The following is a 22960-nucleotide window of genomic DNA, read 5'->3' on the forward strand; positions in this document are numbered from 1 at the left end:
TCTTCCAAGTCAGTGCTGATGTTAGGGCTAGGGAGATGTTGTAAGAGCGTGTGAGGCATTAACGAAATTCAGTTCCTCAGAGAGTTTTGCTTCTGCCCTGGTTCTCACCGATCCACCCCCTGTTGAACCTTGGGACTTTAACAGATGTGTATGCGTGTACATATTTGCGCGTGTGTCCTCGACGGGTGCCCGTCCGCCCGCCGCCCCGGCCATTTGAGCAGCCCCCGCGCTTCGTGCAAGGCGTGCGGGCCTGGGAGAGGAGCCCCGGCCGCGGGCGCTGACGGAAAGCAGCGCGGGGGCGGCCGCCCCCACCCCCACCCCCACCCCCCGCCCACAGGACGGCCGGCCCTGCCCTTCCCCACAGGGGCGGGGAGGCGCCGCCGGCAGGGCGGCGGCCGTTGGCGACCGTTAGGGGCGCGCGACGGGATCGCAACGGCCGCCCTCGCGCTCCGGCAGCCAATCAGCGCCGGCAGAGCGCCCCCCCTCCGCGGGGGGGCGGCCAATCGGCGTCGGCAGAGGGTGTCCCCGCCTCGCGCCTGGCCCCGCCCCCCGGCGGCTGCGGCGGCCAGCGGCGGAGGAAGGCGCAGTTCCGCTCCGATCCGCTCCGCTCCGCTCGGGTCCCCGCCGCCATGTGGCTGCCGGCCGCCTGCCCGCTGCTGTTGCTGCTCGGCGCCCTGCGCCACGGTGAGTCTTGAGGGGCTGGGAGGGGGGGGGGGGGGGGGAGCTGGGGAAGCGCTGCAGCTTTTAATTGCGCGTGTGGGTAATCCTTGTGAGGGGCTGGGGAGTAGTTTCTGCGCGTTCCCTTGCTGGGCTGTGGGTGCCGTTGGTTTTGTGAGGTGCGGTTTTAAAAGTGCCGCGAGGGGCCCTGAAAATAAACCTTGCCCCCGCAAAGTGCCCTCGTGCGGGATACCTGGTTAATAAGTTAATTATAAGCCTTGGTGTTCGGTTGTAACCCGGTGATCGTACGAAAATATAACAGCACAGTTCCAGTGCTGGAGGCTTTCTAAATTTGATCCAAGGCCGCTGCTTTCGAAAAACCTGGGCTACCCCAGTGACGCAACTCTTCTGAAATTTCCCTTCCCCTTGTTGAATTTAGTCACCAGACCCATACCCCGGTTCCAACCTCCTCCAGGCGTGACTGTCAGCAGTTCTCTGAAGTCACAGGGGCTGCCCCGCGCTCCGAGTGGCAGTGGCGTGGTCTCGTCATACCGCGCCGGCCTTTGCTCACTTTCCGTCTTTATCAGGCAAATATGTCAAGCATTCTGAATCACCAGTGCCACTGAGGATTTTGGGAACGATCACTGCTAGGATTACTGGTCAACTAAGCCATCGGTTTGTACGAGTGATGAAAAACAGGAAATTAAAAGGCTTCATACTTTGCAGTCGAACGAGTTTAATTGACTTCCTTCTTCCAGCTCCTGGTGTGATTTTAGTATTGATGTTACTAATTGTTGATGTTCTCAGGAACTGGAGGATGGCTTTTTGTTTCAGATAAAATCTTTAGGCCTTCCTTAAATAGTGGTCAGTGGTACGCTTTTGGAACGGTGCTGCGGTGTTGGAAAAGAGGTTAAAACCAGCAGCAATAACATAACATACGATTATTTTTATTACTTGCTTTTAATACCATTTGTGCGTTAAGCACCGTGGTTTACAATACGGGAAGTGAGTTCATTGTTACAAATTCTCCATTTTCAATCCCGTTCTTTTATATACTCAAACACTTAGTAAAACATTGTTTAAATATGTTATTTTGTGTGCACTTCCTTCATTGCGGAGGAAGAGAAAAATGAAACTGTTCTAAATCTGCAGGCATTTGGCTCCACCTTCAGAGATGAGGAGTAAGTGATAAGCTTTTTTTTATTTTTAAACTAAGCTGCTCTGCCTCTCTTCTTTCAGAAGTGCAGAGGTAGAAATTTCTCCCTGTGACCTTAACGAGCTGTGACTTGCGTGGAGCTGATGGCACTGTGCTTATACTCCTAGACAGCTGTGTGATCTGCAGGAAAAATTTGAACATTAGTGGCACTGCTTGTGGTCAATGTTATGCGCGTGCTTTGCAGAAACCAAGCCTTAAGGCAGTATTTCTGTGTATGGCATTTTAGGGGAAGTGTCCAAATGGCAACCCAAAGCCTTATTACGATTTTTTATTTATGACTGGTTATGGTATCTGTACGTTACATGCATGTGGGAGTGGCTAAGCCTGTATAATAGGGCTGTGATAGAATTATAATAATGCCTTTTTTCTTCTTTTGCTCCTCCCTTAGAACAGGATGCTTTCTTATGATTTTGCAGGAGAGTTCTTGTTTTCCCAAGTTGTGTGTTATAATTATTTTTTCTTCTGTTTCTTTCTTTTTTTTTTGTATTAAGAAATAAGTCTGAATGTATCAATTCTCATTTTTTCTTCCTAGGTTCTGCCCAGCTGGTGTTTAGTACAGTAGATTTTGTTGAAAGAGATGCCTGTAATACTACTGTCATTTTACCTTGCCACGTGGTTAATCTAAAGGAGCATGAAAGTAACATCTTTGTTTCGTGGAAAAAACAAGGAAGAGTACTTTTTTCTTTTAATGGAGCAGAACAGCGTATTTACAGGCATGAGACGGTTCCATCAGCTAACTTGCTGTCACAGCAGGATTTATCTAAGGGCATTGCCTCTCTAAAACTTAAAAGTTCGGAAGCAGAAGATGGAAATTACAGTTGTGAAGTAACAGAATTAAACAGAGAAGGAGAAACAAAAGTTGATCTTAGAACCGTCACGGGTGAGTTGTCTGCTTGTCTTAGAACCTGTTGGGAGAGAAAAGCAAGATCTTATGGGAAAGAATAAAATAATGAATATGACAGTATTACTACTGGAAATTGAACGTGCCAAGAGTGTTGGGTCCAGGCCTTCTAACTTAATGTTACTCTCTGTTACTTTGTGTTGAGGGGCGTGCTTCTGTGGGAAAGATCTGAACACATTTTTTTGTTCTGTACCAATTGCTGAAGGTGGTTTGTCTGATAAGATCAAGACTATGTTTTCTCAAATCTTTTAGGTTATGTAGTTGGTGTTACTTTCAGCACCTTCATGTTACTGTGTTACATACTGACGCATATCCTTAATATTTTTGTACTACTGAGATGTATACAGGCATCACGGGGCAGCAGAGATGTTTTGTTTGACGAATTGTATCTTGCAATCTTTAGCTGTTCTGAAAAAATTACAGATGGAACTAATAGAAATGTTGTATAAGAGCTCTAAAACTTGATCTAAAATGCTGTTTTTCAGTGAGGTTGAAAATGCTACTACTAGGTGATAACTTCTTACAGTTGTGCAGCATTAAATGTCGTCTTTGGATAAACGATGTTAGGCTGAAGTAACAGGGACTAAGTGATGAATTTCATGTCTAGCAAAACATTTTATCTTATCTTGTCAGACACAGCTCATGTGCTGTAGCACCTTAGCTGTTGAATAATGGTATGTGCTATACATGGGCAGTCTGTCGAGTATGCCGCAGAAGCGGCATTTTCACTGAATGTGTGTGTAGTTTATCTGTTTGGCACAGGAGACTTGATTCTTGCTTCTGGAAAGTTTCTCAGAGCTGAACACGTTGCATATATGTTGCACGTGGAGTCTCACGGGTCTGCTGGAGAATATTTTGCTATTGTTTTTGCATTTGTCATTAAGCTGTTTCTGAATACCAAGCAGATGTTACTTGTGTCCTGCTGCAAACATCTGGGTAATTCACAGTCTAATTATAGAGTTAATTGTATCCACTGCAAAACAAATGCACTCCTGAAGTAGGCTGTGTGTGTGTGGGGGGGGGGTTACAGCCACTGAAAGAGTGAGGATGCTACAAAAACAGAGGACAAAGAATAGGCAACTTCTTTTTTTCCTTCTCTGTTATTGCCTTCCCCTCACTCAGCCTTTTTGGGCTGCTTTTGTTATTCAGTGTTGAGCTGTAGAAGAGAAAGTAAGGCTTGAGGACCTGAGAACACTAAGTCCCATTTGTACATAAGCTGGGCCAGTGTTAAGGTTTATTGAAGACTGGGTCTTCTGTTTAGAAGACTTTTTAAAAACCAAGGTTTTTGTCCTTTTAAAAAAGGTCAGTAATCTTTTAATAAAACATTGCTTGTGATACAACTTTATTTAAAAATATTTTTTTTTGCCTTTTTTAATCCTTTCTGTTTGCTTAGAACTTTTAAAGAGTTGTAAAGACCTACAAAGCAGGAAACTAATGTAAGTTTTCTAATTCTGTTTTCTAGTTGGCAGTTGTGGTGAGGAAAAAGCCCCAACACCAGGCAATAAATGTGGTTGGTAAAGAAATTATTGTTACAAGCTTGCATTAGGTTTTAGAGCATATGCTGAAAAATGCAAAATCTAGTCTTGTGCTTGAGGTTTTATCTGAAGGTAAAACAGTCGCTTGCTCTCGTTTTAAGAGTTTTGGCTTAATCTTTTGGTGTTTGTTCTTCAACATTTTAGATATCCTTGAGAAGGAAGTATAGCAAAGGAGTTTTTGAAGAAGGTTGGTGAATAACGGAAATCTTGTTGTAGTCTTCACTCTCATTTCTGAGCAGTGAACTCACGCTGTCACTCCTACTATGTTGCAATTGTTTTTAGAGGCTTTATTATAAAAGCCAAATATTCTCCATTTTCCCTTGGTAAACGCTTGCTTTCTCTTTAGAAAGCAGTTAGTATAGTGAAGAAGATTTCCATGCCTGTGCTCTTGTCTTTGGCCACACCTTTTCCTGATCAGGTACCTATACCGGCAAGTGACCATAACAGTGTGGTTTTTTTGATGTGTGGATTTTATTTTCTTCCCATATGGAAAGTATCTGGAAGTATCTGTTATTAATTTGGAGCTGGCTTCCTTAAATTGGCTTTCAAACTAATGTTTTTAGCCAGGAGTTTATTTCTATGAAACACTGCATTAAGGGAAACGTATTAGTAAGAAAATGTGTTCAGCTGTTTCTTGTACGTGCACATACCAACAATATTGCAAGCCTCTCCATACACAAAGTGCTTTTAGACTCTGAGACTCAACCATATAGTTGCTTGCTGAAATCCTAGCAGATGTGAGGCTTTGTGGCTGCTTCTTTGTGTGCAGAATAAGTGGTATCACCACCTGGAAGTGCTGCAGAGGAAGTTATGCTACTTGTCAGTCTCTGTTTGCAGATGCTTTTGAGTCATCGGTAATTCCTTTACATCAAGCACTGTCACTGGGATTTGTCTGCAGGAGCTGGTTTATCCAAAGAATGGCGACTGTGCACTGCGAGAAGGGCTGAAAGCAAGGATTTTGTGTGGAGAAGTGTTTTCTTACCATGAAATAATGCTTTTCTTCCTCTTAGGTATTTGTGTCGCTTTACAAACGTGAATCTTCATTGATAGTCTTTAATAATACAAAATTGAGCCAAAACAATCAAGTACAGTGGAAGTCTTTAATTTCCACTTTACTTAAACATGCTCTCTGTGGAATTCATGAATTTCAGACTGTCCTCAAGGTGTTACTTGGCACTGGAAATTGTGAGGCATTGCTACTTAATTCCATGTTTCTGGAGCCGCAGGTAGAGTTTTGAAATATGGCAAGTGCAAGGAGTATGCATCTAAATGAAGATCAGAAATTTTTTTGGAAGCAAGTATAATGTAAGAAAAGGCGACTTTGGATTCAGCTGTGTGAGTCTAAATGATGTTATGAGCAGAGATGCCAGAAACAACTCCATTTTCCAGTTCAGTGGAGAGGTTTTCAGAATTGCACGTTGGAAGGTGGCTTGCATGATCCTACTGCACGAGTGACTGAACAGCCTAAGGCATCCAAACTGCAAGGGAAAAAAGCTAATGGATGACGGTGGGAAGATAAAGGAAAATGTGTGACTTCTTCTAAAATTAACAAAGCAGTGTTTCTGTCGAACTTGGGCTATCTCCTCGATTCTTTATCACACATCTGGATTTCTTTGGGAGTTAAAACCGTTGGGAATAGAGTAGGACAGCTGGGGAAGCATCAAATCGGGCCTTTCAGATCTGGCCTAACTTCCCTGATTAGCCTAAATTCACCATTTTTCTGGTCTAATGTACTGTTTGCAATTCCACAACTTGTGCTGCTAGAAAGCAGCATAAACATAACCTATGCTGTACTGGAGATCAAGACCTGCGGTTTGGAAATGTTACAGTAAGTAGGAATACCTGAAAAAAACAGGTTGTCACACAAGATTGGAGTGAAAATTACACAGGTAGAAGTCATGGCTTTCCTAGAATTAAGAGGTATAACAGGCTAGCTATTAAATGCTAAATGAACAGCCTAGGGGATAGCCTAAAAGGAGCAATAAATGCTAGTAATCTCACGTTTTTCTTCCTGTGATTTTTCTTTGTTTATTCTGTAGGGCGACAGTTTGACTTCGTGGAAAGTGTTGTCATCTCAGTGTTGCTGTTCTTAATTGTTGTTATTTATTGGGCTCAGTTAGGTGTTATTGGTAAGTATTGACTCTAATTCTTTGCAACTATTGACTTGTCCTAAAATCACTTACATAAAAGTATCTGTGCAGGATGAAAGGCCGTACTTACGTATGAAAGGATGTGTGGTAGAACCGATTCAGATAATATACAGCAGGGCAGTGTGTCTGCTTTATCTAGCAACTTAGCATTTGGTTTTCTCTGGAACTCTGTCTTGATCATCCGTGATGTATTATTTATGTTCATTTCTGGGATTCCTTTTGAAATGAACTAACACCGTTAGAGATTTAACTTGGTTGCAGTTCTCAGAAAAGTTCCTGAGCTCTCTTACTTGCAGGCATTGTCAGTAAAAAAAAAAAAAAAAAAAGCACACCAAGTTAAACTTTTGCCCTGCGTAATTTTCAGTTTTGCTTTTCAGTGGGTCTTACGCTCTTTCAAGGGCATGTAACACACATTTTTGGCATTGAGCACAAGACCTGATCAGTAAGATCTGTGTTTTGGGGCTTCAGCATGCCACTTGTTGACAAAACATACGTAATGTGGATAGAGGCACTTTGTTGTGGGGTTCTAGCCCTAAGCACTGGGATCTGGGCCAGTCTGATCTACTTTGCATGGAGGCCAGGGGTTGCTTCCTGAGGTTAACATACTTAGCAGCTGGAAGATCATAGAAGGTATGGCGTGTTGCCTAAAAGGCCCGTGTTCAGAGCTAGTCTGCTGTATGGTAATGGTTCTGCTCCCAGTTTTGTTGCAAATGATGAGCTTTTTGGCATGTGTGGAAGTTTTGCAGGGTATAATTGATAATGTCTACTGTCCTTGATTAAAACCAGGAAGCATTTGTTCACTGTTGGTTCACCATGGCATTAGCGGGTGATGAAAAGCAAAAACATTTTTCATTTTGGCCACAAAATCAATATTAGAGAAAGATCATGCTATCTTTTTCATGTAAAATTCTACATTAGTTTCTTGGCTCTGGCTGAATTGTAATTTAACACTGGCATCAATGATTTTGTTAAATGTTTTCAGAGACAATACATTCACTGGTGTCAGACACCCTTAGGCATTCTTCATACAATGGTGTCCAACATGTATGCAGCGTAGAGAGTGCTTTGTGTCCTAGTCTTTCAGATAGTTCTCTGTGGTGCAATTTGTTATATCAATCTTTGAGATTTTTCAGCATTTTTTAATTTCTGCACTTAAATAAATTCTGCTTAGAGTCAAGTCCGTAAGAAATGGAAGGAAATCACACTCAGAGTGATTTGTAGTAATCACATATGTATTCAGTCGTCTATGGATATAACTTGCTTGCTTAACTTTTTCATGAATCATGAAAGGTTCACCTGTGGTCAGAGGTTGAAAACTAATACATATATTTTTTTATGATTTTATTGCCATAGTGTTAGATTCCTGATTTTTTGTTATTATTTATAGTGGTTTAAGGCTCTCTGGTTTGTTCTGAAATGTTCTGGAATTGCCATTACCTTGCATTTGTACCAGAACTTGCATATTTTTAGTGTTTTGATAGCAAAGTAATAATTGCCTTGGGATATCCATGGATACATCCATGGAGAAGCACTATCATTTTACAGGATTAAGTTGAGCCTGCTTGGATTTTATTGCATCTCTGTACATTATTATGAGCTCTATAACTTCTCTGGGGAAAAGTAATCCTGCTACTTCTAATTCATTGAATGTGGGTGTACTTACTTTTTTTTCCTTTAGTTTATGCTATTTTAATAAACCTGTGAATCCAGTGATGATAGGGTATACCTGTAGATTCATTTGTAACAGATATATGTATTTTATAAATGGCTTGATTTTTCTGCGTGACAGTTGGGAATATATGGGGGGGGGGGGGGGGTTGGGGGAGGTTGGTTGGTTTGGTTTTTCACCAGGATTAACTTTTAGGAATTGAGTATAGTGTAGATCTTGTTCTGTTAAGCCATGTGAACGTAATTAAAGGTAGAGTGTTAATTACAAGAGAGAGCATTCTGTAACCCTTCCATAGATAAAATACCATGTAAGATCTAATCATGTATACCCTCTAAAGTATTTATCGTATCCTAGTAACGTTGGGGGTTTTTGTGCTAATGCAATGCCTGTAAGCAGGATGTTATTTCTGTACATGCTCCTTGTTATTCCTTTTGAAGTTATTTACTGTATTTGTTCTCTGCTAGTGATTACCAACTTTGACGTATACCAAGATTGTTGGTATATGAATATTCAAGCTTGGAGCTAGCATTGCCTTTTTTGTGTCTTCGTTTTAGCAGTGCATAAGGCAGAAACAAAACAAACACGGATGTTTATTTGATGATATATTTGTACTGTTCCATCTTTTTAAAACCCTTCAAGTGCTGCTGGTTTGAAACCTTCCAGTGGAATTGACCATTGCTGAGATAGCAGCTATGTTAACAGTGCAGTTTTACTGAAAATTTGTCTTGTCTTATGGTATCTAAACATATGTAGATCATTCCTATATACTTATCCTCAAAGCACTCCAGTGAGACAGGAGAATCACCTGTTGCGCATCTAACTCTGCAGTGTCACTAGGAAGAGGGTTTCTAAATCCGTGTCTGACATTCACCTTAGTAACAAAATTGCTATAGTATAATTTAAATATCAGTAATGCATCTCCTTGAATTAACCTGTACCATGTCCCAAAGTTATTTTGACAGCATTGAACCTGACTTGTATAGAAGGTGGAATTAAGAGTTTAACTAGAAGACCAATGGCAGGTTTCACTTAACTGAGTAAGCCATATTGACCATATCAAACAATGAAAGCAAATGAACTCTTGGTACTTAAAATTGTAAATCTTAGGAGTTTGTTTCTTTGTTTAGGACAGTAGTCCTAGTTATAATATCTGTTTATTTTTTGTGAGAGAATCTGTGTGTCTGATTGGTTTCCTCTCTGTTTCTCTTGGTTTCGTTTTTAAGCATTAAAATGTGAAACTGTACATAAGAATAAGGCGTATGTTGCTGTAGGATGTGCCATCTTCACAGTTCTTGCTGTTATAGCTGTTGTTCTTTTTGTCCAAGGTAAGTGAAATAAAAATGCCTTCCTAGTTTAAGGGAATGAGAGCACAGGTTAATCTCTTCAATTGTCATATGAAGTTAGTACTGCCTATTAATTGCCACCTACTAATTTCAAAATGAATAAAACTATAGAGTAAAACAGACATGGCACTGTGAATGTCACAGAATCACGGAGTGGTTGAGGTTGGAAGGGACCCCGGAGATCATCTAGTCTGACCCCCTGCTCAAGCAAGGTCACCTACAGCACATTGTACAGCATCGTGTCCAGGTGGGTTTTGAATTTCTCCATAGAAGGAGACTCCAAAGCCTCTCTGGGCAACCTGTTCCAGTGCTCTGTCACCCTCACAGTAAAGATTTTCTTCATATTCAGATGGAACTTCCTGTGTTAATATTTGTGACTATTGCCGCTTGTTCTATCAGTGGGCACCACTAAAAAGAGTCTGGCCCCATCATCTTGACACCATCTTTTAGGATATTTATATACCTTGATAAGATCCTGTGTTGGTTTTACCCTGCTGGGCAGCTGAACTCTACCACAACCATTCTCTCGCTCCCCCTCCTCAAAGGGAAATAGGGAGAAAATATGATGGAAAGGGCTCAAGGGTTGAGATAAGGACGGGGAGATGACTCAACAATTATTGTCACGGGCAAAACACACTCAGCATAGGGAGATGAATGAAATTTATTACCTATTACTAACAAGCTAGAGCAGGGAGAAACTAAAAACATGTTCCCCTCATCCACCCTCTTCCACCTCCTTCCCCTGAGAGGCGCAGGGGAATGGGGGTATGGGTGATGTGGTCAGTCCCTGTTGTTTTGTCTCTGCTGCTCCTTCAGTGTCCCTCTCTGCCCCAGCTCCATGTGGGGTCCCTCCCACTGGATGCCGTCCTTCCCGAACTGAGCCTGCGGGGGCTGCCCACAGGCAGCAGCTCTTCAGGAACTGCTCCCGCACGGCTCCGTACCACGGGGTCCATCCCCCAGGAGCAAACTGCTCCAGCACGGGCGGCAGCTTCCCCCCAGGCCCCCTGCTCCTGCGTGGGCTCCTCTCCACGGGCTGCAGCTCCGGCCCGGGGCCTGCTCCTGCGGGGGCTCTCCATGGGCCTTCTGCACTGACCTTTGGGGCTGCTGGACTGCTTTTCACTCCTCTGCTGCTGTTGTAAAGCAGTTCTTTCCCTTCCTTGACTCTGTTCTTCCAGAGGCCCAACCAGCATTGCTCATTGGCTCGGCTCTGGCCAGCGGCGGGTACCTTTGGAGCTGGCTGGAGCTGGCTCTGATCTGACGTGGAGAAGCTTCTGAACTCTTCTCATAGAGGCCACCTCTGCAGCCCCGTTGCTACCAAAACCTTGCCACATAAACCAAGCATAGATCCCCTCTCAGCGTTCTATTCTCCAGGCTAAACAGGCCCAGCTCTCTCAGCCTTTCCTCATAAGAGAGGTGGTTTCAGTCCCCTAATGATCTTTGTAGTTCTCAGATGGTCGTAGAGAGATACAGACTCCAAATGGATTTTTGTTTTCTGTGCTGCTGCCTTGCATGATTGCTAAAGGCTAGGGGAGGAATTCTGGTGCTTAACTTCAGTGGATTTTGGGGGACCCCGAAAATTTGATGATGCTCATGTTTTACTTTTATTGCTTTGTGCTTTCTTCCAACCAAAGATTTCTGTTTTACTAATTTCCATACAACTTTGCAGGTGGCAATATTACTATCAGTAAAGTTGGTCTTGGTTTTGTTGTACTGCCTGCTGTGATATTGATGGTGCTTCAATACTATATATTTAAAATCGGTGAGTATTTCTTTATTCACCAGCTCAAGACCATAGTGTTAGAAAAACTTAGGACCTCCTCCCCCAGCTCACATAATCTACATACTTTACTTTTAATAAATACATTTTACAATAGCATGCTGGCTTCCTGACCTTCCTAGTTTCTCAAAGCAAATTAACCTTTGTTTGTGTGAGTTGCTTCAGGGAAGATGTATAAATTGAGAAAAGAGATTTAGGGTAGGACATCTGAATGATTCCTGCTCTTCCTTCCTTGGTCTTGAGATTGGGATGAATGTCTAACTCTCGGAACGTATGTTTTATTTCTTCTGCTTAAGCTTTATTTATAATTTTTTGCTATGCATGCACAAAATAGTTCCCTGAGTAACTTGCATAGTTTTTGTTATCGTGCTGGCTGAGTTTGGAATTTAGGAGAACCTGAATGTTCCTTGTGTGAATGATCTACCTTTCATATCTCTGTAGTTGATACTTTAAAATTACAATTTTCTTTTTTTCTCTCTTTTCCAGTTCTCGTTGATGTAACACGTACAGGATATGTTCTGATGTGTCTTCAAATTTTTGGTTTTATAATTGCTTTTGTTGGTTTTGCATTGTGCATCTCAGGTAAGCAATATATCTTCTCTAAAAGTGTCTTTTTACCTTCTAACACAAAAACGCTGTGAAAATAGCTTTACATTAAGTGTTAGTGAGTAACTCGTGTAAATAGGACTACTGTGTTAATGCTCTTTTATCTGGTGAAAGAAGAATAGCCCAAAGGCACTATTATATCAGTTTAATAAGTATGACTGTATCCATCATGGCTGCATTCTATGAGCTGTTGCTTCTTCTATAATTGTTTTCATTTTTGCAACAGTTGGTTGCACCGTGTAGAGTCACCTCAAACAAATGCTGACCTTTATTACTGGTATTTTTAGTGAGGCCTAAAGTATATAGAAACAAAATAAATCCCAAATAGAGCCATAATTGTTTTCTAGGGTTCAATGAATAAATCAGAAATTCCTTGTTAATCTCTGCCTGTATGCAAATGATAACTGAATTGCTGGGATTTGGATGTCATTGAAACAGCCTAAGAAGGCAAATCTGGAAGTAGTAACAGAGGTGAACTTAGGAGTAGCCATCTTTGGCAGTGTATTTAGGTAGCATACATATTGGGGTTCATCTAAGCATTTGGACATCCAATTTATTGTTTCTTAGAGACATTTTCATTTTATTAATTTATTTGATTTGGGATTTAAGGAAGTGTTTCTCCTTGCAATGGTTTCTGAAGGTTTCTCTGCTTTGAGTGAAATGATGGACCTTTCAGTGGAGCCCCGATTTAAGTATTTGTAAGGGGCACCTAAGTGTTGTCAAGTAGTGTGTAATAATGAAATATGCAAGATTTCTGGTAAAGTGTTACTTTCTAATGTGATCCAAAATGGAGGATGTTTTTATTACGTTCTCAAATCGAAAATCACCCTCTCTTTTCAGGGAGACTTTTTTTTTTACAGCTCATAGAAGGTAGATGTTAGCTCTGTCTCTGGAATTTTAGCTCAGGAACCCTTAAGTATCAGTAGCTCATCCTAGGGTCAGCTCACAGGGAGTTGCAATGACTTTAAGGCCCTGGAAAAATGGATGGTTAACAAGGATCAGAGAACAAAGGAGTGTCTGGAATGGACTCCAGGTAGCTTGTAATAGCCAATTTCTGCTCTGTAAACTTGGGAGCATTCCTGTTATTTGTAGTGGACTTAAATCAGAGCTATCCTTATATTCTTCTCCCTTGTAAAGGGGAAAAAATGGAGGGGGGCATGTGTGGAAACATAGACCCTTTTTTTTTACTATGTTCTATTAATAACACTATTGTATTTTGTAATCTAATGCTATTGTTGGAAAAAAATGGGATCAAAGATATAAGTTAAATATAAAATGTAAATAATGTCACTAATCACAGTGAATGTCAGTAGAATACTACAGCTGAACTGTTACCAGGATAAATTAATAAATGCCTTAGTATCATTAAAGAACATAGACCAAAAAAAAGAAAGATGCAAAAGTAGCTTTGGGAGAGGCTCGAAAGAAATTAATCACTTCTGGATTTAACAGGCTTATTTATTTTAGTATTTATATTTGAAAAGTTTGTGTTTTTACTTGTGTCATATGATACAATATCTTGTTTCTTAACAGCCTGTCGTTCACAACTTCTGTCTGTTGTAATTGCCGGCTTAGCTGTTATGGCTGTTGAGGATCTGCTTGCTCTGTTTTATATGTATACTAGTTGTAAGTAGCATCGAATATTCTGCATTGATTTTATTTATTTTAGATTTCACAATTACATGGTTAAAAAATAATTGCTGATAAATTGTATATATTGGCATTTGTTATTTGTTTCATAGACTTTGGAGAATCTGTAGTAAAAAAAAAAGTTTTAGTTTATAATAAACAGACCTGGGTTTCCCAAGTAAGAGTGTTTCAGCTGTAAGATAAATATTGTTGTTTCAAGATCTGAGTTTACACAGTTGCCAAGCTGCGGGTTAGGACTAAAAGAGCAAACAGATTTCAAGGAGTCTGTGGAGTAAGTTACAGGATGGTGCAGACAACAGTGTATAGTAGATATGCTCAGAATACGAATTTGAAGAAGCAAAATCTGCCTAATGATTTCCATGGGTTAGATGAAGGCTAAAATAAGAGCAATTTGAATGAGGACCTCTTGTTTTAATCAGTCCTGTTTTTTCTTATACTTAATTTTAAAAGCCAGGAGCAAAGGATAGCAATGCTTTGTTTCAGAAACTGGTCTGTTCACCAGATCTCAAAATGACTTGAAGGTGTAAAATCTGGTCAGGCCTGCTAGGTCAGCAAAAAGCACATCAACGCTGTGGGTTGGAATGTGGTGCAGACATCTCTAAGCTGGCACACCACAGCATAATGTGGACTTTATAACTTGTGTGTAAGAGAGCAGGGTAGCTTTATTTGCTTCAAGCTGTGCATGAAGGCTCTTCAAACAGCTTGTTAATTTGGATGTGGAACCATACAATTGAAGATATATTGCTTCCAGACTCAAGCTGACTTGAGTCAGCTCAGTCCATAATCTGCACTGAACTATGCAGTCTCTCCATTTCAGTATGTGCACACCATGTGTGGTGATGGTCAGAAATAGTAGACCTGGAGACAGGGAGGAATTCCATTAAAGAAGAAAATAAGGCAGAAGGCCTAATATCTGAGATTACAATAAGTCAAAATGTGACAGAGGTGAAGTGAGCCTTTTAACAAAAATAACATATTTTTTTGTTGTTGTCGGGCTACTTACGAAGCTTGTACAAAACAAGCACAAAGAATAACATGTAATGTAACGTATTTTTAGAGCTGAATGCCTTGAGTGAGATAATTTGGATCACATGTATTTAGTTCCTAAACACAGGAGTGCTTAGAGGCTTTTAGAATTTGGAGATCATATTATGTAAGTTTGAATAGAGGAAGCTGCAATTTTGTGTGTTGTTACTGTTTTCTAAATTTTATCGGTAGATGTTTTTATTTGGCTGATCATTTGTTCATTCTTGCTTTTTTTTGGTAATTGTTTTTAGGTTCCAGAATGAAAGATCATCAAACTCCAAGGGTAAGCTTAAAATTAATAAATTTGGGGTGACTAGATGGCTCAGGGGATTGTAGTGAGATACTGAGCCTTTCTTCACTAGTTCGAATTCAGACCAGGTTGGTAGCAAGCAAAAGTTATGGCTGTGTAACAGATGTCTAATGTTGAGTGAGTTGGTGGTCTTCATTGTCCCTATCGAGTGCGTCTATAGTACTGTTATTGCCACCCTTACCAAGTGTTGTGCTCAAATAGAGTTTTTAAAGGGATGTCACAAAGGTGGTGGATGTGAACGGAAGTTTGGTGTCTTTAAATGCACTCTTAGCCATTAATTTATAAAGACCATTGGTTAATGTTTTTTCATTAAGGTGAGTGCAGAATACTTTTTTTTTTTTTTTTTTTTAATATAGGTGGCTTATAACAAAGACTTAGGCTTGGGTTGATTTTCTGTGGCCTTCTGAACCAGAACCCTTTAACGTTTTCTGGAATTCCCAACTATGCAAATACTGTAGCCTTGACCTTTTCCTCTTTTCTTACCTTCCCGTAAAGTCCTTTAATTTGTCGAGACCATCTGGAAGCAGAGTGTCCCTCTCTGAGGCACACAGAAGAAATGGAAAAGCACTTTATTTCTTTAAGAAGCTTTTTCATGAATTTTTTCTTTAATTCCAGAGTAGTCATTCCTAAAACCGTAATTTTCATAGACTTAAGCAGTTCTTTCTGGTGCTCCATGAATGTGAACTGCCTGATTTCTGGAATTCTGCAGAAGCAAGTAAAAAGGCACAAATGTAAAATATCAGTAGAACTTTGTTGTAGCAGGGGAGCACAGCAAATACTAAGTCATCCCATTTTCATGAATGCCAGTCATCGTTTGAGACACATTCCTAGGTCTCCTTTTTAGCCGATAGCCTGAGACCCAGCTGTTGAAAAAGGCCAGTTTCTAACAGAGGGGCAGGAGAGCTTGACAACAGATACTTTTTTTCTTCGCTTTTTCTCCATTTCCGTTGTAAGGAATAGTATTTCAGAGGATTGATACCTTGCTTAGGGAAGGAACATAAGTACATGGAGCTTGAAAAAAATAAAAATAAAAAAGAGGCAGTTCACAAAGCTAACTATTAATAATGAGTTGAGAAGTGTTTTACAGATATACGTTGCTCAAAATGCAATTCTGCCTGTATGCTCATGTTTGCTTGTAGAATTGAAGCAAAAAGGGCAACAGGAGGTGTTTCTTTTCTTAGTTTTTCTCTGTAAATGAGCTTTGATATACAAACTGACATGTTAAATAACATCCTTTGTGGAACTCCTTTCTCTTTATAAGCAATTTTCCTCATGAGGTGGTTTTCACACTGCAGAAAGGATTTGACAGATAAAGAAATGGCCATAATTTTTTTATGTAGTAGAGAACTTTATGTTACCCTGAATTGGAGACGGGAATAAAATCTAAAGAATTTAACAGAATTTAGGTTGTTAGAAAGCTCAGCCACTAAAAACATGTTTCTTGCAGTTAGTGGAGTGTCCAAGGGACTTGGATGACAAAAAAATCTGTGTACATGAATTTATGGAAGTCACAGATAGGCCTTGGTGGAAAATTGAGTGTGTTCATATGTTGCTTGTTTCCATCAAGAGCTGTTCAGCATATATTGCTGTACTTCGAGGCATTAAACAGATGTGAAATCATTTTGAAAATACAGTTTTATTCTGTGTAAACTTAAGACTAAGGAGTACTTCCTGTCGATGGAGGGCTTCATTTTGACAGTGGGGCATACTTACAAAATGATGCTTGATGCTTTCTTGAGGCTGAGGGGGAAAAGGTGCGTATTTTGAAATCTACCACTCTTAATCAGTTACTAATCTGTGTGTGTTGCTTCTGCTGGTTGTCTACCAGACTAAACGCACAGCTGTAGTGTATTTCCTTCTGATAAGATTACACCTGACTGTGCTTGACTAATTTTTTTTTTTAGTCATGCTGTTTTATTTCCTAACCATTGATCAATTTAGAGAAATAATCCCCCAGGTTCTAGAAGTTAAAAGTAGTGTCTGCATACCTTTTGCTGCCATCTAGAGGTATTTCATCTGAGGAAAAAAATTACAGAGGGGAAGAATAATCTGGAGAGTGCAGTTATAGATTTTAATTTGGGGGGGGGGGAAGTTTTAGTCAATTTTATTAATGCTCAGCTTTCTTGATTTTTGTAGAATCACTACTTACTGTATATGTCAATTAGAGTAATTTAACTGTGGCGAGCCAGAAGTAAACACGAAGGCATTTTATACATATATATATTTTTAAATGTTTTGCAGAAAGCTGTAGAAGAACCACTAAATGGTAGGTGATATTCAAGACTTATCTTCTAATTAAGAGATTAATTATGGAAATAATTAAGAAATAATCGTAGTTTTCAGTGCAACAGCACTGAGGTGGCAGAGATGTATGTCAATTCATGTGGCTCTGTGAGTCTGTAAGAGTTTGATCTCACTGAAATAATGTCTGCAGCTCCAGACCCCCCCTGTTCTAAACTACTGTGCGTGCTAGCCAGTGGCGTCATTAGCCTGTTTGGGGACCAATATAATACCTCAGAATATTATATCCATCATTTTTGCTTTGTTTCCTCTTAAAAGGTGGTGTTAATTCTTCTTCATAAGCGTTTATTTTAGTGGAAAACTTGTGATTATTAGCAAAAGCTATCCCTGTTGCTCTACTCCTTTACTATTTCCTTGGGTTGGGAAACTGATGGCACTTATGACTGGGGAAATTTACAGTGAGAAATGGTAACTGAAATACTCTTCTTGCTATTCTGCTCACTGACTGGCATGCTGAGTGAACTTCTGAAGTGAATTTTAGAATTAATTTGAATAATAATTAAGAAGCATTTCTTGTTTGGCTTGTTACTAATCCATTTGCTTGGCTTTTAAAGATGCAAAAGGAGTGATGTTAGAATGATGGTGAGTCAAAATACGTCTCCAGCTATTTACTTTAACATTTAATTGGGGATTTTGATGTTTAGAGTTAGCCAGTGTTAATATAATGAAGCTTGGAGGGCAAGTTTCAGTGAAGGTGCTGGTTTTAGTCAAATTGTATTTAATTGATAAGAAATGATACAGAAAATATTTATTCTACCTAAGAGAAAAAATGTATACTTGTAAACAGTGAAAAGGACAGGTTAATGAGAAACGACCATTAAATAGTATGCGTTTGATCAAATGTGGAAAGTCAAATAGTTTATATGCCTCCTTTGTGCTTATGTAGTATGTAAGATGCATGGACTGTTTTGTGGGTGGTAGGTTGTATTTGTGTGTTGGTTTTTTTATATTGTTTTGTTTTTGTTAGCTCTTCTCTTCCTCTTGAATTGATCTCCCATGGAAGTTCACAGGAGATTGGCTTAAAAGAAGTAGTCTTGCATGCTGTATTTCCCCCCCACACCACTTTCCACACCTTTAGATGTTCTTTAAATTCTGTAGGTTTTGTTAGGTTGGTTATATTTCAGTCAGATTTCACTTAATTTATATTTGTGTCAGATAGTAATGATTTAAAAACAAACATAACTGGATCACATTTTCAATAAAATTTAAAAGCTGCTTAAATAACCTCAACATATTTTTGACAAAACAGAATTCAAAACTCCAAGATCAAAAGGTGCAGTATGGTTTCTGCTCATCAGTTATGCTTGATATTTAATGATCTAATAGATATCAAAGATAAGCTAGGCCAGAACACAGCAACATAAGATTTCTTGTGATTTGAAATGCTCTCAATGCTGGGATTAATCCTTCTTGATTTTGTAACAGCTTGTAAGATTGCAACACAAACTGTATGTCAATAGACTACTCCAAATTGATAGTAATACATGAAATTAGTAGGGCTATATTAACTCAGTCCAAAGTTCTCAAGCTGGTACCTAAAGTAGGTAGCCTAGTTTTTGAAAATGCTCTGTTCCTGCATCTAATATCCATCAGAAAGACAAGAAGAGTTTGTCTGGAATCGTTAAACATCAGATTGGTTTTATTTAAGAGCTCACATAGATTAGATGCTTGCGTTTGAAAATGAAAACAGTTGTTTATTCATGCTTTTCTGTACTTCATTTTCACGGGAGTTGGATAGATAAAGAGCACTTGCTGATGCTGTTGGAAATTCAGTTTCTTGCTGGAAACTGAGTGAGCTTGTGATGAGCTATCATTAAACCTTTAACAGAGTACTCCTGCATTGAAATACAACAATTTGCTAGTCAGGATAAAGAGTAGGGCCACGTTAAGCCTTGTAATTTATTTGAAATATAAATATATCGTGTCTAGAAGGCATGAAGTGACAATATGACAGTAAAGGAGGCACTAAATAGAGCCCTACCTGGGAAAAAAAATAAAATATGGCAGTTGATTTTTATAAACAGGCTTCTCTACAAATACCATGTACTGCTAGGTGTTACTTCTGGCTGCTTATGACAAGTGTATGATTCATCCAAATATGCCATAGGATTATTTTCTAAATCAATAGAAAAATACAAGTATTTTTGCAGTACAGAGGACAACTGTGTTGGTGTCTCCTAAATACGTTGACGAAAATGTGTACGAGTTAGTATAAACTGAAGTAGGCAGGAGGAGTGGAAGGTACGTCATGCTGCAGAAGTGACAGTTACGTGTTCTCCTCAGCAGTGGTTTGATGTCAGGAAACAGATACTTGCCAGTCCATTGTGTTCATTTTTCAAACCTTTCAAGAAGTGAGGTGAGGATGGAATCAATATAGTTACCATTCACTGCTGAAGACAAAGGTAGAATTTTTCTTGGAGAACCAATTTTTAGTTAGTCAACCGTTCCTTCTTGGGTCTCCTTTAGGCTTACAAAAGCCTGGCTTCACTTTTATTGTTGAGGTAGAGCTTCCAAAGACACCTAAATTGCTAACTATCAATTTCATTTTGATTTTTTTAGGATAGGGTTAGATGCCTGACCGCTTTGTCTGCTTTGAAAGGTGGATGGCTCCTAAAAATAACAGGTTTCACAGATTGAAGGCAAGGGCTCTAACTTGCAAGCTGGAGGCAGGAACCTTTTGAGCTTTACTTGCTTTCTACCTTACCTGTCCCTTGCAAGTTCACTTATATGTGCAGGGTTAAGTCAGATGCTGAAGCATGCTAGCATACAACGTGTCATGTGAAAGTAAACCAGCATTAGGAGTAAAAACAGGACAGGTCAGACAGATTCAGTTGGGAGCCACTACAGCTTGTTCCTATGCATAAGCTGGAGCTCCAAGACACAATGTCCACTTCTGTGTTGCAGAGAGGCTGAGACAGCAGTTGCCTATTAGTTATCGCTCTGCAAACAAGCTTAACGCTCAAATAATGGAAAAGTTTGAAAGAAGAAAAAAAAGCATTTTTTAAGCTGTTACTTTGGTAGGCAGCGCAAAATGTTGCTGTTTAAATAATAATTGTGTTTCTGAATAATCACATACATATATATATATATGTATCTTTTGTTTCTTTTAATTTCCAGCATTAAAGACAGAGACTGAATCTACTGCAGAGATGAGTTATGGGTGAAAAGTACATTGTTTATACGCCGTGGCCTTGAAGATGCACTACTCAAAGAGAAGAAATTCAGGAAACTAGTTGTTTTGCATGTGTGGCAAAAGTGCTTTTGATATAAATGATGTAATTTTATAGTCACAGCAGCTGTAGCGAGGAACATGTGTGTTTGCCCATGTGTGATCTTCATTTCTTTTATTATGGTATATATGGTGTGGTTGAGGGTGAGAATATAAAAAGCACTGTTTGCCCACTAAAGCATCTCCCTGCAGTATACTTAGTGGTATTACTTTTAAAAATTATCACCAGTCACTGCTTTGAAAATGGGCCTGCTCAGCCTGAAGATTGCAATACCATTTAGACTATTGTTTTCTTTACTTGTGTGCATGGTCAAGGTATGGTCATAATGTCCGTGATATGAACAGGAAGCAGGGATCATACAAATACTTCTTTTCCAACATTCAGGAAAACTTTTATTTAAAAAAAATTGCTTATACATAAAGTTACATAAATATAAACTTTACTCCCAGTTCTCCTTAAATGATTAACCGAGTTACCCTAATTCCACAGAATGATGATATTCCTACCTATGCACAGCAGTCACATGCTGTGGCGACCAGTATTTTAGTCCAGTGAGAGCTCTCTGTGCCTCGTAAGTATTCCTTGACAAGATACTGCTCAGCTCTTGGAGCCAAATTCAGCACTGGAATTACAGAGCATAGCACCTAGTCGTTTTCATGCTGAAAGTGTTTTTTGTGTTTGTCCATGTTGTGCAGCATGTGGTACTGGAACCAATTTCAGTTTCTCTTAACTGACTGCATTTGTAAAACTCTGATGCTTCAGAAAAATAGGAGTTGTCCTATTAACATATTGTTAACAGTTTTAAAATCAGTTTTCTTGAACGGAAATTGCAGTTACTTCATTTCTGACCCAAGTTTGTGATGCTGCCATTACATCACAAATGCATAGGCTAGAATATATGTAGGAGGAGCTGATGCGAAGTGAGGAGGCTTCGTTGCTTTGTATATGGAAGTGGTACAGAAAAAAAAAATCCGTGTAGAATCAATTCTACAGGACTTGCACATTCCATAAGACTTTACAGTGTTTTACAGCTGCATTTGTTCCAATATAGTTGGCTTCTTTTGAATTTCATTTACACTTTGTGGAAATCTTTACACTGGCTCCAATTTGTACTAATAAAATTGTAATAAACTCCACTTTTTTAAAAGATTCTGAGTAATGCGATAAGTCCCAGATTTGGAAGTTATAAACTAGGGTTCATATCCGTGTTGTGGGTGTGTGTTGCAGAGATCCACATGAGATCCTCCAAGTCTCAGTGCAGACACCTTGTATCAAGAATTCAGCAAAATAAAATTGAGATATCTAATGTTACAATATTCTTTACTGCAAGGGCTGCAGGACTCAGCCACTAGAGCAACCCTTGGTCCAGCCCTTGCTAAAATCAGTGAAATTGGCCACAGTGGAGAGGGTTATTCATGTGATAAAATGTTTAAGAAGCAAATATGGTATACGTTTACTTGCGTAACTTAAAGTTTGTCAGTGGGAGTATTCATATAAGATTTTAGCTTCCAAATATGAATCTTTTTGATGCAGGCTTTTCCATAATCATAGCAATCCACCTAGAGGTGGGAGACATTTCTCTGTTACCAATTCTGTGTAAGAGTTTACCTGATCAGGTACCATGCAGAGCTCCTCGTTTGTAAGTAGTGATTCCCTGTGGCAAGTTGAAAGTTGAGCAGTTGAAGAAGAAAAAAACAAGCACTGGAATTCTTTTTGAGGTATCCTGCCTTATTAAAAACCATAATGTATAATAGCTTTATGTTAACTACTGCAAAGCAAATTGCAGTAGAACCTGTTGTGTGTCTCTGTGGTGATGAGACCAGCCTGTTACTAGGGCACTGCTGAAAAATGTAGAACTCGGTGACTGCGTACAGACTGCAGAATCAATCGCTCCAGAAATGGGAGAAACCTAGCGTGCTGTTGCTAAGGGCTCTGCTCCGGGTTTCTTGTAGGTACAAATTTAAACATGAGAGTTTAAAAAGTCATTGATATGCCCAGCCCTTTTCCACCAGTAATTTAAAACCAAAGTTCATAACTGTTTGATGCCATTCATGTGTGTATATATGCGTGTATATATATATAAATGCATAGACATTTTAAATATCTATAGTCTTTACTCAAGAAAATGTTTTTATTTATGAAACATGAAAGAGTTTTGTAAATATTGTGTTAATGTACTTTAATTAAAGTCATTTTAAGTTGTTTTTGTGAGAGATTTTCTTGTTGCTGTCACAATGAACTTCTGTAACTGCTTCTGAAAATTCACTCATAGCTCTTCTTCTCCATCCCTGTACACACCCTGTCTCCCAGATGACTTTTTGAATATACAGGAATGTTCTCGATGTTACTTAAATTGCTGCAGGTGGTTTTGGCTGAGGTATCTTTTGTTTCTCCTTCAAAAGCTCGTCCATTTGGGGAAAGAAGTTTGTAGCTTGCCCTCTTAACTTCCATCTGAGCTGACCAATGTCAATCATCAACTGTCAGCAGAATATGCTGCAGGAGGAAATACGGGCTGATGAACTACAGAAGCTCCCCATACAACTTAAAAAACACAGCAGAGCAGTGCATACTTCTTGTCTTCATAACACT

General features: G+C 39.5%; 1 protein-coding gene across 6 annotated transcripts; it reads left to right on the forward strand.

The window, feature by feature from the left end:
* The first annotated feature begins 300 nt into the window (after nucleotides 1–300).
* Nucleotides 301–22575, forward strand: CD47 (CD47 molecule). 6 transcript variants are annotated; one of them, XM_067002527.1, is made up of 12 exons: nucleotides 528–684; nucleotides 2406–2753; nucleotides 4237–4284; nucleotides 6349–6438; nucleotides 9352–9453; nucleotides 11138–11230; nucleotides 11735–11830; nucleotides 13388–13480; nucleotides 14782–14813; nucleotides 17082–17106; nucleotides 17696–17723; nucleotides 20259–22575. In XM_067002527.1, exons 1-11 carry the CDS (start codon nucleotides 630–632, stop codon nucleotides 17719–17721), a joined length of 1008 nt encoding a protein of 335 aa, XP_066858628.1. In that variant the 5' UTR covers nucleotides 528–629; the 3' UTR covers nucleotides 17722–17723; nucleotides 20259–22575. The 6 variants fall into 6 exon arrangements, with proteins under 6 accessions (XP_066858648.1, XP_066858628.1, XP_066858647.1 ...); XM_067002547.1 differs by lacking the exon at nucleotides 17696–17723 and having other exon boundaries at nucleotides 301–684; XM_067002546.1 differs by lacking the exon at nucleotides 4237–4284.
* The last annotated feature ends 385 nt before the right edge of the window (nucleotides 22576–22960 follow it).

The sequence above is a fragment of the Anser cygnoides genome, chromosome 1 (assembly GCF_040182565.1).
Source record: "Anser cygnoides isolate HZ-2024a breed goose chromosome 1, Taihu_goose_T2T_genome, whole genome shotgun sequence".
NCBI classification, from domain to species: Eukaryota; Metazoa; Chordata; class Aves; order Anseriformes; family Anatidae; genus Anser; species Anser cygnoides.